Source organism: Falco punctatus, assembly GCF_963210335.1.
Source record: "Falco punctatus genome assembly, chromosome: 3".
Classification (NCBI taxonomy): Eukaryota; Metazoa; Chordata; class Aves; order Falconiformes; family Falconidae; genus Falco; species Falco punctatus.
This window is the reverse complement of record NC_137582.1, coordinates 90,269,996-90,285,045: the sequence shown is the minus strand read 5'-3', so window position 1 is coordinate 90,285,045 and position 15,050 is coordinate 90,269,996. Positions and strand designations below refer to the sequence as shown.

Below are 15,050 nucleotides of genomic sequence, written 5' to 3'. Positions count from 1 at the left end.
AGGCATGGGCTTGGCAAAATTCAGCTTCTTATTCTGTGTGTGAAATCCTAAACTTTTTAAATGCTAGGGATGCAAACTTTGTCTGTCATCAGAGATGACAAAAATATTCATGTATTTATTCAAAATGAGCCTAATTACCATCTGCTCATTTGCAAAATAATCTGGTGGGGTTTTTTTGTTTACTGTTTTTGTTTACTGTTGAGCTGACTGCCATTTGCAATAAAATTTTAATTCTGGCAATTATTTTTTTCTGTTTCAAGTAATCATTTCATAATTTTTTTATAAGTGAGGAGTGCTTATAGGTACATATTTTTTATATATATGATAGACACCTCTGGAGGTCTAACCACCTACCCAAAGCAGGATTAAATTTGGGATGAAACACAGTTGCTTGGGCTTTATCCAGCAGGGCCTTTAAAACCTCAAAGGGTGGAGCTTTACACAGCCCCTTTGGGCAGCCTGCTCTGCTGCTTGCCTGCCCTCACAGAGAGGAAAAGGTTTTCTTTATCTGCAATCTGAACCTCCTTTGTTTCAAATTATGCACCGCAGTGAGGCCCTGGCTCCATCCTCTTTCAAATTCCCTTGCAGTGGGGTACAGGCAGGATGCTCTGTTACGCACTCCTCAAAGCCCTTTCTTCTCCAACCTGAACAAGTCCCAGTCCCTCTGCCTCTCCTCACAAGACAAGTGCTCCTTTGACCAATTTCCAGCCCCCTCAAGTTCATTCCAGATGGTTCATATCTTTCCTGTACTGGAGGGGCCCAAAACTGGATCCAGTGTCTAGAAGTTGTCTTGCAGGTACTAAGTAGAGGAGGATAATCCCTTTGCTGGACAGTGCTCCTGTTGACACATCACAGGGTGCTGTTGATCTTCCTTGCTTCCAGCGTGAGCTGTCGGGGTGTTCTCATGTACTGGATCCTTTGAAGGGGGAGTAAAAGGTGATAGGAGTAACTCTTCAGGCTTCGAGAACCACTGGTCTGTCATAGTTTTCTGTTGGCTTTTTGTCTCAAAGAAAAAGCTTGATCTTCTGCCAGAAGTGTTAATAACTTTAAAGTTGGCTTTAGTGAGTCCAGGAGCAAACCCAGAGATAATGCTTAGGCCGGTAGCCAGCAGTCTGAAGGCTAGTGCAGTAGCTTTTACTTGACCTTGTAGTATCAGCAGCTGCTGCAGTCTTTCAGCGATTATTTGCAGAATGGGATGTGCACCAGTTTTAAAACACATAAGAAATGAAAACGGCTGGGAGAACCTACTGGGGAAGAGAACATGTTCTGAACTTGGCATAATTAAAGAAACTGTGCCAACAACCGCAAAGACCAATAAACTCACTTGCTTTCTCAGTCTGACTCCATGATTTTGCTTTAAGCTGATCTCGGGTGGAACTGCTGACCACCAACATAGGTGGTCCCACACCCACCCTCATCTTGGCCACTTGTTCCTGCTACTATCCTGGCACAAGTCCTGCTGTGTGGTAGGTGGGACCAGAGAACAGGAAATTAAGCAGCATCCTTTCCCTCCTTTCCCCTGAAAAGGTGTGTTTGGAGGGTGCTGAGAGGTGGAACAGGAGAACTGACCTAGCTGAATACCAAATTACACACACACGCCACCTCCCCTTATAATTCAGATCAGGCTGAATACCAGGGTGAGGGTGGATACAGCTGCCTCTGTCAGCTTTATCTGCCTTTAGGTATTCATGGAGGCAGAGTCTCGGTGAAATGCTGATGGCACTGGTGGCTCTGCTAAAATGAGAGCTCATGAAAAATTGCTCTTTCCTCCTGTATGCAGTAGAAAGAAGTAGCTGACGCCTGGAATATGGAGGAAGCACTGTCTCAGTCTGCTCTGTTCCCAAGCTCTGCAAAGAAAAGCAGTTGTTGCTGCTTTTGAGCCCAGAGAGTGCCTTTCAAGGGATTTCTGAACACTGGGTATCTTATTCCCAGACCTGTATGTTTTTAAGCTTAGGGCTGTTTAAAGAAAGCAAAGCTGGCTTTTCAGGTCTGCCGTAGTGATTGTTGGACAGCCTCAGTGCTATTCCTAATTTTATACCCAATTCCAGTTTGTGGTTTGTTTGGGTTTGTTTAAGAAAAAAATGTCCTTAAAACAACGTGTTATTCTCTGTCCTGCGTATTTATTATAATATATACACACACAGAGGGAAGAGTGTGTGTCTATGCAAATAGAAGGAAAATGTATAATCAGTGCAGTAACTGACGTAGAGTTTGTATAACAATGTCATTCCCTTTGAGACTGGGTTATCTCACTGCTGTGGTACCTCACCCACGGAGTTCAGTGGCTAGCGTTTCTTTGAAGCTTGTGTGGTTTTTGCTTAAATGCAGCTCCTCTTGAGACATTATATTTTTAAAGCTTCCTCCTTTTGGCTGCTGATAGGTTAATTTGGAGGGAATTAATTTCCCTGGGGAAGGAAGTAATGTTTTATCAATTTTTAAGGGGTGTGTTACCAGGCTTTAAAACCTTAAAAATGAAATTGTATCACTGGGGAAAGAATGACAGTTGCAATGCATATTGTCTCCTGGTTTTGAAAAGGAAGTCTAATCCTTATTTGGGGATCAGAGATCAGTTCCGTGTATTTTGGACACATGACTAATTTTACCCCAAACATCCCTTGTTTCCATGGGATGCTCTGGTTAAGCATGTGCGTGTGTTTTGAGCAGATAAGTCCTCTACACCTTGAGGCTTTCATGTTACCAGTTTGGGGTTTTTATTATACAAAGCTATGTCTTTGTGGGCCTGACTTAAATGGTACAGATTTCCCAACTTGCAGCTTGAATTTAGCCTTTATTGTTAGGAGTATAAAAAAAGCATAAAAATAAATTGAAATAGGTTGTCTGTAACAGGATTTTAGTATGTATATTTTTAACAAGAACATAGTACATGTTTGTATATTCATGTCTTAAATTTTACACTTCTTTTGGTGTGATGTATCTTAGGATCCCATGGAGCTGGTCATCCCTCAGAAACTTTAACACCACTAATTGTTTGGGGTGCTGGGGTGAATTATCCACAGAAAGTCACATCCCAATTCTTTGAAGACAACTTTTTGCAAGGTAGGTAAAGCATAACACTTAAGTAGAAGATTTTGGTGGGAAGGGAGGTGTTTAACCATTACACCTGTTGATCTTCACTGACTTCTGTTCCATTACAGTAACTATGACTTGCTTCGTATGGTGTGGAAAGAAAAGGTGACAGGGCATGACTGTGGAGGATATTGCAAAATTGGGTAGATAATGTCAGAGTTGATTTTATTTTCTAATTGTGGAATTGGAGACCTTCTCTCTTTGGGTACAGGAGACTATTCACACTTTCTTAGGAAGACTTAGAGGTTAAAAGCTATTTGTACAGAAACGTGATAAGTTGATGTATCTTAAGAGTCTTTTCTGGTTTCGCACTATAACCATGGGGACTTTCCAGGGGCTGTCTTGTCTCACTTGCATCCTTGCAGCTGCTGTGGAAATGTAAACAATTCTAATGAAAAACTGACTCTTTAGAGTTATCTTTCCACTTTATAATTTATTTAAGAAGAGTAAACTTTTTTAAAAAGAATTAACTTTTAATATTTCAAATACATAATGTAATAAATACTGGCTTACTGAAATGTCAATGGATTTCTAGAACCGTGTGTGATTAAAGTGTGCAAGCTCTTCCTTTTTCACGTGCCCCATTCTTGTAGCCTGCTCTGTTTAAGATGCATTGAATCTCTTGGGTTGTTACTCGGGATCAATGAGGTAATGACTTTCTATTTTATTGGATCATTTGTCAAGCTACATTAGAGAAGACAGCACAGCAAAAATTACTTCAGCCCTGAGGTTTTAACCCCACCTTGCTCTCGAGAAGGTATTTGGTAACAGATTAAACAAACAGGACTTCTCGGATACAGACCATGCTAATATTTTACTCTTTTGTGATTAACTGCTGCTATAAAACTATGATATCTCTGATAAAAATTAAAATTAATTGTAGAATAAAAAATAGAAAATGGAGTAAAACCAACTGATTTTGTGTCTGTGATGACTGATCTGCTAGACTTGTAAGGACACTTGATGTCTCTAAGGGTTGATCTGTAGTAGTTGATTTTTTGCAGCTGTCAAGTTTCCTTGATTCTCACCAGCTTTAGTGCAAACCTTGGCATTTGACTTCAAGTAATGATGGAAATGGTTTGAGAGCATTTCAGAAAAGATGAGTGTTGAGCTGACTTCCAGGTACACAAAACAGCAAGCTTTTTGACTGTGATCTGTTAGGAAATGTGTATTTTATTAAAAGACAGACTCAGACTGTGTCTGCACCCTGCTGTGCTCCCTTCATATTTTCCTTCTGATGGTTTAAAACCAAACAAACACCACCACAAAACCAAACCAACAACCAGACAAAAAAAACAAACACCCCAAAGCAAACATCAGGAACACCTCCCTTTGTTCTGCCTGTGCACTGTAGCTTTCCGGCTGTCAAGCATGTTGTTGGTCTGTTTAGACACTATCTTTACAGGTTCTTAATTGCTAGGGGTAATCTCTGTTGGAGGTTTAAGTCTCTCTGAGTATCTTGGGAGTTTGAATCTCTATTTGAGTAATAAGTATCTTCTTAAAAAGTGACTGTTATCTCTGTGGTAGTACATTATAGCTTCTAGTAGACTGTGTAGCTGAAAAGTAAATTAAAAAGTGTTGTTGAGACTTGGCACTTTTGCAGGTCAGTACAATTTAGCTACTCTATTAAGCTGTAATTCCAGATATTTTCACAAAGCTAACATATGAAAGAAAAGATGCTTAAAAGAGATCTCTTGAAAAGGTCTTTGAATTTGCCTTTCGTGCTCCATACAAATGCAGCTGAGACTGTGCAGGAGAGTGATTTCCAAACTGATGTATGTGGGTATCTGACTTATATTGTTTGAGTTTGCATGCACCAATGTTCAAGTTCTTGCATCTACTGACAATCCTTTCTAATTTCTCTGAGTTGAAAGTTCATGGAAACAGCAGAATATTTCTAATGCTGACAAACCTCTTATGCTCTGTTCAGTGCGAGAAGGCTGTAGGCAGCCAGTGAATTGTTTCTCTTCTCATCATTGCTGCCGAGGGTTGATACCCCCAAAGGCGGTGCCACCAGGTAGGACTTAGTCTGTCCAAATTGTCAGGGAAATATTAATATGCTCCTTGGATGGCCGGAAAGGCACAGTGTCTGCTCTGGGATGACAGCCTTCTCATCAGTTCCTTCACCTGTGCTCTAGCTTCCCTCAGGCCTGCCCATGCGGTGATCTCGGAAAGATTTGCGATGGCAGCCCTGCATCTGTGGGCAGCGTAGTATTACCCATTTGACTGTTGTCTTGACCCTTCTTGGGAAAGAAAGAATACGGAGCTGCTCTGCATCTCCTCAGCGCAGGCCCCACTGGGTGGCCTTGGGGCACAAGTCCAGAGAAGCTTTTAAGTGAAGGCACGGCCTTCTGCAGCAGGAGGGTGTGAGGTGCTTGTTTCCATCTGTGCACACCCCTGTTCTGGAGGGGGCTTAGCCTGCCTTGCTGGAGCTGAGGGAGCTCACTGTTACTGCTTCTGTGAGGTTTTATGTGAGATTTTCTTTGGTTCGTGTGGCCTCATCTTCAGCCTCTTCTTGACCCGGTGCTTCCCTGCTGTTTCCCCTGATCTGTTTACATCTGACTGCCCAGCGGGCTGCAGTAAAAGCTGGGCAGGATAAAGAAAAGAAGCCTATCGAGCAGCTGGAAAACTGTGGTGAGGCACTGTATCAGAAACCTAGATAGTCAGCTGGAATTGTAAACCAGCGTGGGCAGCACGTGCACCCAAGGCACGTCACTCCTGGGAGTACAGCCTGGGCTGGCCAGTCTGCAGGTGGATCCCAGTCCCTGGGAGCTCCTGGGCTCGGTGTCCTGCAGCTCCTGGTCCAAGGTGGACATTTTCAGCTCTGCCTTTTGGGTTTATCAGAGTAGGGAAAGGGGGATGTAAAAGCTTCTGACAAATCTAGACGTTTCTTTAGCAGACCTACAGTTTCTTCCTACTTCAAGCATATTGTGTGTGTATAGACAATTTTCCAACACTTTTCATAGGAAAATGTTACTTAATGCATTGTTTGTTTTCCTTTTGTATAAGAGAAATATGAATGAGAGTCTATATCTCTAGAAATATAAACCCATTTCCTTTTCTGGGAAGCAAAAGGAAGCAAACTTGTTCATTTTGGTGTGAGTTTAACACAATTCATGATTAATGTTGATAATGCTGCCCCTGTGTTGCCATGGGAACTTGCTGTAAGTGTATGTCTTGCTGCTGTTAAAGTACGTGGCTGCTCTTCAGGGTTCTGTTGGGACCAAATAACAGTGGGCCTGCGCTCAGACCCCCAGAGTTAGCAGTGGTGTGAACAAATTGCTAAAAGCGCGTTTGGTACATGCAATACTGCAAATGTGGATGTTTCCTGTCTCAGGCTGTTTTCAGCTGAGATGGGTTTGGGGCTGGCACAGACAGCGTGTATCAAAAGGTGGAGGAAGAGTGGTGTGGTCTTAGGATTTGAATGCCTGTTTGGAGAAAATTGATGTTGAGCCAGGCCTTTGAATGATGGTTTACCTGTATTTTTCATGAAGCCTGTTTCTGCTGTATTTAAACTTCCACTTCACATGAAGCCAAAGGATATTTTGGGTAACATGGCTACACTGTGGATGGTCTGAAGTGCTAGGCAGACCCTTGCTTTGGTCTGTGCTGTTTCAGCAGCGTTGTTCTGGCAAGCAGCGTTAGCAGGGTGGTGAGCGCCCTGGTTAGCTTTCCGCGTGTACTGAGGAAGGTGGCTATACCCCTGTGGCTAACGTTAAGTTTGGTTCCTAAGTTGAGGGTAGGTGCCTCCAACGATTTTACTGCTGTACTGAGTGAGATCTGTCCTAGGTAGGCCATCAACAGGATGTTAAGTACTGTAGCAGCAAGTTTGTTTCAGCCCCTATTGTGTTTTCCTGTGTGTCATCTTCTTTGGATCTTTGGGGTTTTCTTGTTGTATTTTTTTCCTGCTTATCTTTGTGGGTAGTGGGACAGTGAATTTAAACATTAGGAAAAGACATAAAAAAAACCCAAAGTGCAAACTCTGCTAAACTCTGTTTTTAAATAACTCTCCACCCCCAGACAAAAAACAGGCAATTTCCTCATTATTTCCTTAGAGGCTAGTGGAGAGCGGGAAAATACAGTTTTGAACCAGCTTTTTATATGATACACCATAGCTTTAGGGGCTTGTGTATTTGTTTGTCTCTGCTTTCATTGTAGTAGTTCTGGCTGCCAAATTGTTGAACTTTTCCCTTGAGTTCGCTCTTGGCAGGTATTGCTTGTGGCAGACATGAAGTATGTTTGTACCACTCTGTATCAGTATATTCGGGACCTTGGCTTAACCTTTTTTAAAAACTATTGAAGAGATTCAACAGCCCTTCTCCTAAACCTAGTTTTGAATCCTTTGGTTGGCACAGGAGGTAATATATCACTTCCTATACTGTGCTAAAAAAATAAAAACCTTGGACTTCCTTCAACTGATCTGGGTCACAATTGCAGGCAGTAATTTATTCTGATGGATAAAAGAAAATGTGAACTGAAATGAATGCATTTTATTGTTTCTGCCTGTTGAGTTCCATCTATAACCCTTCTTGAGCTAGCATCCTAAAGCCAAATTATAATTTTCTTTAGTAACAACACTTTACAGAAAATGGCAACAAGACGTTAAATGTCAACTGAATTATCTCTTTCAAATCTGTGTAGGTTAGCTGTTCATTTGCTCTGTTATTTCTTGCAGAATGGAAACTGGAGAACTTGAAGAGGCTGGATGTCAATCAGGTAGCAAACATACCTAATTTAATAGCACATAATTTTTCACCTTAAATTGAGTATTGTGTGATTTAAAATAAATTATGGAATTCGAATGAATTATCACAGTGATGTAGCATTTTCCTGGAATGTGTTAGAGAGTTATAGGAATCACACCCATACCCAACCTAATATGAAAAAGTTTAAATTGCTTGTTAACACCTGTGTCGGCTACGTACAACTTCTCCTCCTGAAGGTACATTATCACACCATTTTTGGTTAGTGATCATATGCTGTTGGACAAAGAGTGTGGTACGGTATGCCAGGTGCTCCTCACTACTCAAACTCAGTGCCAGGTACCCAAAAATAACTTATCTAGCATGTTTTCAGAGTGGGTTTTGTTCTTGCAAACTTTTAGAAGTAACTTGTGATGCTTTCCCTCTTTCTGATTTGAAAATGTTCTGGAGCTGAGTTTACACCTTCGAATTATCTTTGATGAAGGTGTCCAGTGAAACACAGAGGAAGCATGGTCTGATGACCATGTTTCCCAAGTTTGTGAGCACCTTCTATATGCTTTTTGCTACTCTTAAGATAGCCATGTGAATGTTCAGTGTAATTTTTAAGAGCCATCTATTTCAATGTCTGTATTTTGTCACTTTTTCCAGAAGTTGCTGTCATTACTGAATCAAAACTAATTCTTGCTATACTGTTAAACTGTGCGTTTTTCCCACAGGGTCTGTGATTATGGCCCAACCACTTAACAATTTAGACAATTTGTACAGTAAAGGAAGAAAAAAAAAAAAAAAAAAAGGATGACTTAATCCTTGATAGTAAATCATCAAAGCTTTTTTTTAAAATCATTGTGATAACACGTACATGTGTACACCTGAAGCTTGTTTGCTTCTTACTTCCTATTGTCCTGTGAAGTCCAATATGTGAATAGCAGACTCCAAACCTGCTCAGACAAGGGAAATAAATTTATGCTGGAAGTTTAATGTTGGGAATGTTCTGGATCAACTGCTTTCAGAAAAGCCCTGGTACAAAATTAGAGATCAGTGTACCTCTCAAGGGCGGCAGGAATTATGGAGAAGTAATTTTAAGACCCTATAGAAGAGCCTCAAGTGTTGCTTTGTTCTGGGTAATGGCGTCCCCAAAGACAGAGCTTTTATCCTGTAGTACCTGTGGGATTATGGGTAAAAATAGCAAACTAGACTTCTGATTACTGTTACACTACATATACATTGTCCTCTACAAATAATGGTTTGGCATCTGCTTCTGCACAGTAGATCTGAGGCTGGAGCAGTGCCAGTGGTTTCAGTGTAGTTTCTTCAGATTTATGCTGGAGAACCAAAGAATTTTGGTGCATAGTTTTATAATAAAGGAAAATATATACCTGGTAAGAGGCAGTGTTTATTATCACAAGCAGAAGGTAATGGTACTTTATTTTATGAGATGCCTTAGTGTAGATTGAAGGGCCCTTCCTGAGAGCTGACTGGACACAAAAGTGCAGAATCCCCCTCCGAAGGGGAGAAGGTGAATAATTGGCACTGTGGATAAGGAGTGCTGTGAAGGGTAGTATATTTTGTGTACTGCTTAAAACTGTAAATATGAAATTAATTCTTTTTGTGGTATAAACAGTCATAAAAAGTGGTGTGCCTCTCTGAGTGCTGTGAAGGAGCTACTGAATTCCTGTGAATAAATACTGTGGATGTTTATATTTGCTTTTTGAACTAAATGTATTTTTGAAGTTTTACCAGTAGTAGCCTCACATTTTGAATCTAATCATGCCATGATGACTACTGGAAACTAAAAAAAATAAAAAAAGTAGAGTTGTATGTTATAACTTCATGGTATTATATATCATTTACTTTTGCAGATGCAGATATATTAAAATTAAACTAAATTTATTAGCTCTAGAGGCTGCAATTATATTAAAATGGGAATGCTTCTGTTTACACAGGCTGATATAGCACCACTGATGGCTTCCCTTATTGGTGTGCCTTTCCCGCTGAATTCTGTGGTAAGGAGTACAAGCATTTTTCCATATTACAGGAATCTGCTCACCATAGGGGAAAAGGTGTTGAGGACAAGACTTGAGGCATGTGAGGGGAAAGATTATAGATTTGGAAAAGTGCTATAGGGTATGGAGACTGCTTATAATTTTAGCTTTATGTGTATGTGTCTTCTGTTTAGAGTATAAACTCAATCTTTTTTGTATATTGTATAGTGCTTTCAGTTGGAAAGGCAGCTGATCCTTTTATAATCTGCAACTTCATACTCTTGAGCTGCATAAAAGTTTTTTGTTACTTTGTTTTTTAGGGATGGTAAAAATATAATGTGGTTTGAATAACACTTGGTTTTGATCATGAAAGCTGAGTCTGTAAACAAGCTGGTTCCTGCAGTTTAATGTTTAATTATTTCTTGTTTAAATCAGCGTACTTTCTTCAGATGGTATTTTGTGCCTCTAATTTAGTGAACAGTGAGTGCCCTCACTTGTCAGATGGCTTTTTCTTTGAATTTCTTTCTTATATTATGACATAGTCCAAAGGTTCTCTCATAAATACCTAATTGACAGTTAGCATTATATTAGTGTGCTGTCATGCTGCTGGTTTCACATTTACAGAGCACTTACAGAAATATGTCTTCTGGACACTTTTCCCCAAGTTCTATCCCCTTGTCCTACACTCATTGCTGTTCATGTGAGCAAAGCTGCCCAACACAGGCTGGTGGGAACTGCTTGCTTTCCCATCACGAGTAGTGGGCGAGTCAAGCCCAGGCAAGGCTTTGGATAGAAGACTTTTAGGTATTTCCAAAATGGCTTCTGATTAGGGGTTGAGGTTGTATTACTACGTAGTATATAGATTAATAACAACTTCTGTTATTTACTTTTTTTGCATTTCTGTAGAAACTGGGATATTGTAAACAGTTCCTGTGATGTTTAGAAATGATTTGAGAAGAGTATTTTCAAAGGAGTTACAGTAGTTATTTCAGAAGTCATTTGAAGTATTCTTACTGCTCATATGGCCTGTGATTCTGTTAAGAGAAATTCCCGTGTCTTCATTTAAATTTATATTTTTTTATATATGTGTGTGTGTATTTTTCTTCTCCAGGGAACTCTGCCTCTGGAGTATCTGAACAATAGTGATCATTTCAAAGCGGAGAGCATGTTTACCAATGCTGTTCAGATTCTTGAGCAATTTAAGGTAACTATACATAGGGTAAAGAAAAATATTTCTGTGGCTAATAATTGTTGCTATGTGTAAAGTAATTATACTAGGACATAATGCTATGTATAGCATGCTGTAATTCAAAGGACTAAAAATTAATACGGATGCTGGGTGAAGTCAATTGACTAGCTGTGGGCCCTATCTGAAGGAGTTTGAAAGACTTTAATATAAATGCCTTTTTTGTAAGAAGCATGAGTAACTTCTCTTGATTCTTAACATAAATGCTGATGTTTATTTTTGTTAATGTAAACCTACTTGCAGTATGTAGGTAGAATCTGAGTGCTGATAACTGAAAAGGGAGATAGTACCTTTCAACAGGGTCTGGGAGATAAGGCTCTAAGCCAGGATCAGTACACTAACAGATCAAAAAGGTAACAGGCACCTGTCCATTAAAGAAATTAAATTAGTGGCCTAATTAACTTTTAGCTAATGCTGTTGGTTTGCTTTGTATGTTTATCTCTGGTTTCTCTGTCTTGATTCATCTAATGCTGGATATTATTACATTATGAGAACACATACGCGGTCCAATCAAAAAAACATTCTGTTTCACTAGACGGTAGTGACATAGTCCAAAGGTAGTGACAAAACAGTCCAAAATCCCCAAATCACAGTTTTGGCAAGACATAGAAATGCTTTGGGGGAGAACCATCCCCTCCACAGACAGAAAGCTGAGCCATGCAAGAACTGTTGCCCTGTCAGGAAATTCATGTGACGATAGTGGAACAATGAACTGGCATGGGATCACCTGCCAGAGATGAGTACTTTCAGTACCTTCTGTCCCTTGAATGCCAGGTTCCTAAATGTGCGGATACCAGGTTGGCAGTGTCAGGAGCAGGGTTGCTTCCAAATCTGTGGTGGAAAGCTGGCGTGTAGCAGGGAAAGTGGCTGGTGGGCTAAATGTGAAGTTGAAGCCAGAGATGAGTACTTTCAGTACCTTCTGTCCCTTGAATGCCAGGTTCCTAAATGTGCGGATACCAGGTTGGCAGTGTCAGGAGCAGGGTTGCTTCCAAATCTGTGGTGGAAAGCTGGCGTGTAGCAGGGAAAGTGGCTGGTGGGCTAAATGTGAAGTTGAAGCATGCTGATAGAACCTCCAGAGTTGGAAGACTTCTGCTTTAAGAATTAAGGATGTGACTCAGGTCTTTTTCAGTATTTAACTGGTGCCTGGGGGATTATTTGAACAAAGTTCTGCCCCCCCCCCCCCCCCCCCCCCCTTCTTATTTTTATTCTGTCATTTTTTAGTGCTAAATTATCCATTTCCTTGATGGCTGGTTTGTTTCTGGCATTGTTTTGGAACGATTGTGTATGAATTTTCTTTGCGTTTCTTTGCTGAAGCAGTAGCAACACATTGGCTACACACAGAGTTGCTTTTTACTTTTCCTGTGATGGACTGACCTGACCACAGTTTGCACTCCCTGGAGAGGACGTTGCCTTGGATGGATAGGATGAGACGTGTGGGTTGCTACTTCAAGCTGTCAGGTTTTGGGAGCAATGTGCTTGGAAAATTCCTATTTGCACTTTAGGCTGACAGTCAAACTTAAGTCAGGCTGCTGCAGAAGACCTTAAAGATGTTTTGATGGGCCTTGGGCAAAGTGGCTCTGACTGCATCAAAGCCTTCTATTTTTATCCATGTGCAGGTTAATCGATCTAACAGCATTGCTTCAGCAGTGTTGTCACAGCGTACTAATTCCTGTCTGGCATAAATAATACCGGTTTCATCAAGGAAGGTTGTCACTGAAATCTGGTAGCACTTCTGGCTATATCTTCCCTTTATCTTGCAACCTGTAGAAGTCCTTCTATGAAAATCAGTGGCTGGGGAGTGGTTTATTTTACCTATTCTAGAGCAGGTCTGGGTTTCCATGAACTCAGAGGAGTTACTCATATGGGAGTATAACACCCAGTTTCCTGGACAGTATATTAATAGCGTGATTTCATTCCTTTTCCAAAGTCTTAGAACTTCTCTGTAGTTTTTAGTTTAATTCCTGATACATTTTTTAGTCTTATTGCAACTTGCATATAATGTTTTAATGTTGTGGGGTTTTTTATGCAGGTTAAGATGAGTCAGAAAAAGGAAACCACACTGTCATTTCTGTTCACACCATTCAAGTAAGTGTCTAACAGCTATATATATTTTACCTGATTTGTCTTACCACTTTGGTATTTCACTGAGATACAACAACAGAAATGAGTCCATTCAGTCTTTTTAAATTATGGTGTTTATCTGACTGTGAAACTTTGCACTAGAACTCTATGCAGTTAAGTTCTACTTAAAAATTCTCTTTAGAAGTAGATTTTTTTAAAAAAAGTAAATCTATTCCTTACATTTAGTTTTCAGTTAAGGGTTATCTGCCTAAGCTTTTTGACAATATAGCTATATAGAGACTGCGTAATAGTTTTCACTTACTTTTTCTTTTTTCCTATGTTCCTTTTGAATTCCTTGGGAGATGTAAGTCCCTGTAGGGTCAGGAAATAAAATCTGTTCTTGTTTATATGTATATAATCATTGAACTGAATTGTTTCTTCTGTGATATAAGTTCTAATTAAAAACAAACAAAAGGCCTTTCATCCAGAAAAGATCAAAATCTTAAGAATTTGTGCTACCTAGTAGCGTTTCCAGGGCTGTGAAGGAGTCTCTGTAGTGACTTTTGTACCTGCCAGCTCTGTGTTCTAGTGTATGGAGCCGTTACTGACCTGCTCACCCTTCAGTATTATCCAATTAAAGCTGCTTTTTCCTTTTTCTTTCGCCCTAAAGGTTTTGAAAGCTTTGCTATGAGTGCACCTGGTGCTGTTCAGTTCTGCTTTCAGTTTGTGGAGTGCTCCAAAAATGCTTTGTCACAGAGAGTAGCTGTTTTCCTTTGGGAAGTAGAAAGATGTTAATTAAGGTCTTTAAATCATAGCAGTAGTAAAAAATACTTGAAACTCTTCCTGAGAAGTATGTTTAATCGCTAAACAAGATTGTTGTTTTTCTGAACAGAGATTTACTGTGTGATTTTTATACCACTAGCTTCTTCAAAAGGAAAGGACCAAGACAGTCTGAGACACAAGTCAAGTCAATCTTGGACACGTAATGAGTGTGTTAGATCAAATTCTGATTAAGAATGATAGGTGCATTATCAAAGAATTTCCTGATCTGTATGGAACGAAAATGCCATATAGAAGGGATGGTCAGTCATCTCTGATTCTGTGGGAAAGACTATTAGTCTGATTTCACAGCTCTTATTTCAGTTTTACCTTTCCCCAAGAAAGATTGGTTCTGTAAAATAGGATGTGTTTTTTCTTAATGCTAAATTAAGTGTTACTTGTTGCCTTACAGACTGAATCTTTCTTTTCAAACAATCCAACATATGATAAAATGTGGAAATATCTGAGACATATTACTTTGAAAATATGACTAAAACTTGGTATGAACATGTTGTTACTTTGGTATGGTCCATTGCAAAAATAAATCTATTTCACTTTCTTTAGGTATTCTTAAAAGTTTTCTGAATCAGACTTTGGGTTAATGGTCCTTCCAGGAAAGGTTTTTTATATGAAACCAAAATAATTCAATTCCTTGGATGTGTGAATTACCATACAAAAGCCTCTGCTTGCATGTTGCATCTTCACTCTAACAAAACAGAAAAAGACGCATACAACAGATGGTCAGACATTAATGCAAATACTCAACTACAGTGTGGTGGGTGGGAGGGGAGTTTGGCCAGTTCTGATTAGTCTCCACAGCTCTCCTTGACTTTCAAACCTTGGCCCATGTCTGGGAAGCTACCAAGGTGCATTGTCTAGCCAGTAACTGATAGCTGGGATGAAATGGTGGAACACCAACTTATTTTTAAGCAGACGAGTAACTTCCTAGTGTCCCAGTTTGCAGGAACTGAAGGAAAACCTGAGGTAGCTGTCTACAGATGTATCTCCTCCTCGTGGTGGTGACTGAATGTGTGTCAGTCACAAGCCGGAGCTTCAGCTGCAGGTCATGTTCTGATACATTAGTGTAAGGCCACCCTCATTGGTTCTTCAAACAAATTTTGCCTGAATTAGACTGAGATACTGAAGGAAAGG

General features: G+C 40.0%; 1 protein-coding gene across 4 annotated transcripts in view; it reads left to right on the top strand.

Annotated features, from left to right (window-relative positions):
• Nucleotides 1-15,050, top strand: part of PIGN (phosphatidylinositol glycan anchor biosynthesis class N) — a 107,017-nt gene that overhangs the window by 34,457 nt on the left and 57,510 nt on the right. For all 4 annotated transcript variants that reach the window (XR_013926471.1, XM_080377809.1, XM_080377808.1 and 1 more), the window contains 5 exons: nt 2,941-3,057; nt 7,763-7,803; nt 9,734-9,793; nt 10,884-10,976; nt 13,048-13,103. Coding sequence is in view for 3 of the 4 variants with exons in the window: in XM_080377809.1 (XP_080233935.1) it covers nt 2,941-3,057; nt 7,763-7,803; nt 9,734-9,793; nt 10,884-10,976; nt 13,048-13,103 (367 nt within the window). In the remaining variant the exon portion in view is untranslated. The remainder of the gene's footprint in view (nt 1-2,940; nt 3,058-7,762; nt 7,804-9,733; nt 9,794-10,883; nt 10,977-13,047; nt 13,104-15,050) is intronic.